Source organism: Teleopsis dalmanni, unplaced genomic scaffold, assembly GCF_002237135.1.
Source record: "Teleopsis dalmanni isolate 2A unplaced genomic scaffold, ASM223713v2 unscaffolded_contig_0087, whole genome shotgun sequence".
Classification (NCBI taxonomy): domain Eukaryota; kingdom Metazoa; phylum Arthropoda; class Insecta; order Diptera; family Diopsidae; genus Teleopsis; species Teleopsis dalmanni.
Window position 1 is genome coordinate 1 of NW_024031469.1, and position 1,099 is coordinate 1,099.

The 1,099-nt window shown below is 34.2% G+C and overlaps 1 protein-coding gene across 1 annotated transcript; it reads left to right on the forward strand.

The window, feature by feature from the left end:
- The first annotated feature begins 21 nt into the window (after positions 1-21).
- LOC119663028 (TBP-related factor-like) lies at positions 22-848 on the forward strand. The gene is made up of 2 exons (XM_038072689.1): positions 22-175; positions 243-848. The coding sequence occupies exons 1-2, from the start codon at positions 141-143 to the stop codon at positions 754-756; spliced, it is 549 nt and encodes a 182-aa protein (XP_037928617.1). The 5' UTR covers positions 22-140; the 3' UTR covers positions 757-848.
- The last annotated feature ends 251 nt before the right edge of the window (positions 849-1,099 follow it).

Below are 1,099 nucleotides of genomic sequence, written 5' to 3' on the forward strand. Positions count from 1 at the left end.
CATGAATTTGGAAGAAAAGAGATAGAAATATAAAAAATGTTAATACCGTTATAAAAATCATCCTGTCGGTCATTTCAGCGCGGCAAAATTTTTCAATTTTTCAATTTCATTAAACATTCAATTGGAAAAGCTTGTTGAAAATGGCTGATGAAATATTCGAAAAAATGGAAATTAAGTAAGTAGTCGAACCATAATTAAGTGTTTATGATACTTCGATTTTAAAGTAATTATTATTATTTCAGAAATGTTGTCGCCACTTACAATGTCGGCATAAAATTGGATCTATTGGACATCTATCGCCGTACACGCAATTCAGAGTATTCCCCACAAACTTTCATTGGTATGAAAATGACCATGCGTTTTCCAAAATGCACTGCCCGGATTTTTAATTCCGGGAAAGTGGTGGTAGTCGGCACAAAAAGTGAGGTAGACGCTCGTCTGGGGTCCCATAAATTCGCCAAACTCATCCAAAAGCTTGGCTATGAAGTTGAATTCAAAGATTTTACCATATGTAACATAGTGGGTGTAATAGATGTACGTTTTCCAATAGGTCTCGAAGACCTCAATAATGGACATATGCAGTTTACAAAATACGAACCAGAAATATTCCCTGCCTTATATTATCGTTTGCCAACTATGTTATTTTTAATATATGCAAGTGGCAAGTTGGTTGTTACAGGGGCTAAATCTGTGGCTGCTATTAAGGAGGGCTTCGCTATTATCTATGCGGCTTTGGCGCCTTTTAAAAGAGATTAATAAGAATATTTAAGAAGAATTTTTTAATATACATAGAGTCATACATTTGTAAATGCGTGCTTTTTCTTAATAAATTTTACTGAGATATTATATTCACAGTTGTTTACTTTTCCATGAAGAGTTTAATTCTAAGAGAAATTACATTTGCCTAGAAAATCTTAAAGATGAAAACATACGAAACGAATTATCATCGGAAGTTAATAGATGTGTACAAATTATACAAGGTAATGAATCTGATGTCCACAAACAGTAGTTGGAATCAAGCAGTCACGACGATAAAAGAGGTTACCAAAGAAAAATTGGGTCTACAGCAGAGGCGAGGCGTCGAATGGTTCAGTGTATT

Bases quoted from the DNA above. Each gene is read 5' to 3' on its own strand.
- LOC119663028 (XM_038072689.1), top strand. From the start codon at position 141: ATGGCTGATGAAATATTCGAAAAAATGGAAATTAA. The intron at 176-242 runs GTAAGTAGTCGA...TTATTATTTCAG, and splicing joins TTCGAAAAAATGGAAATTAA to AAATGTTGTCGCCACTTACA.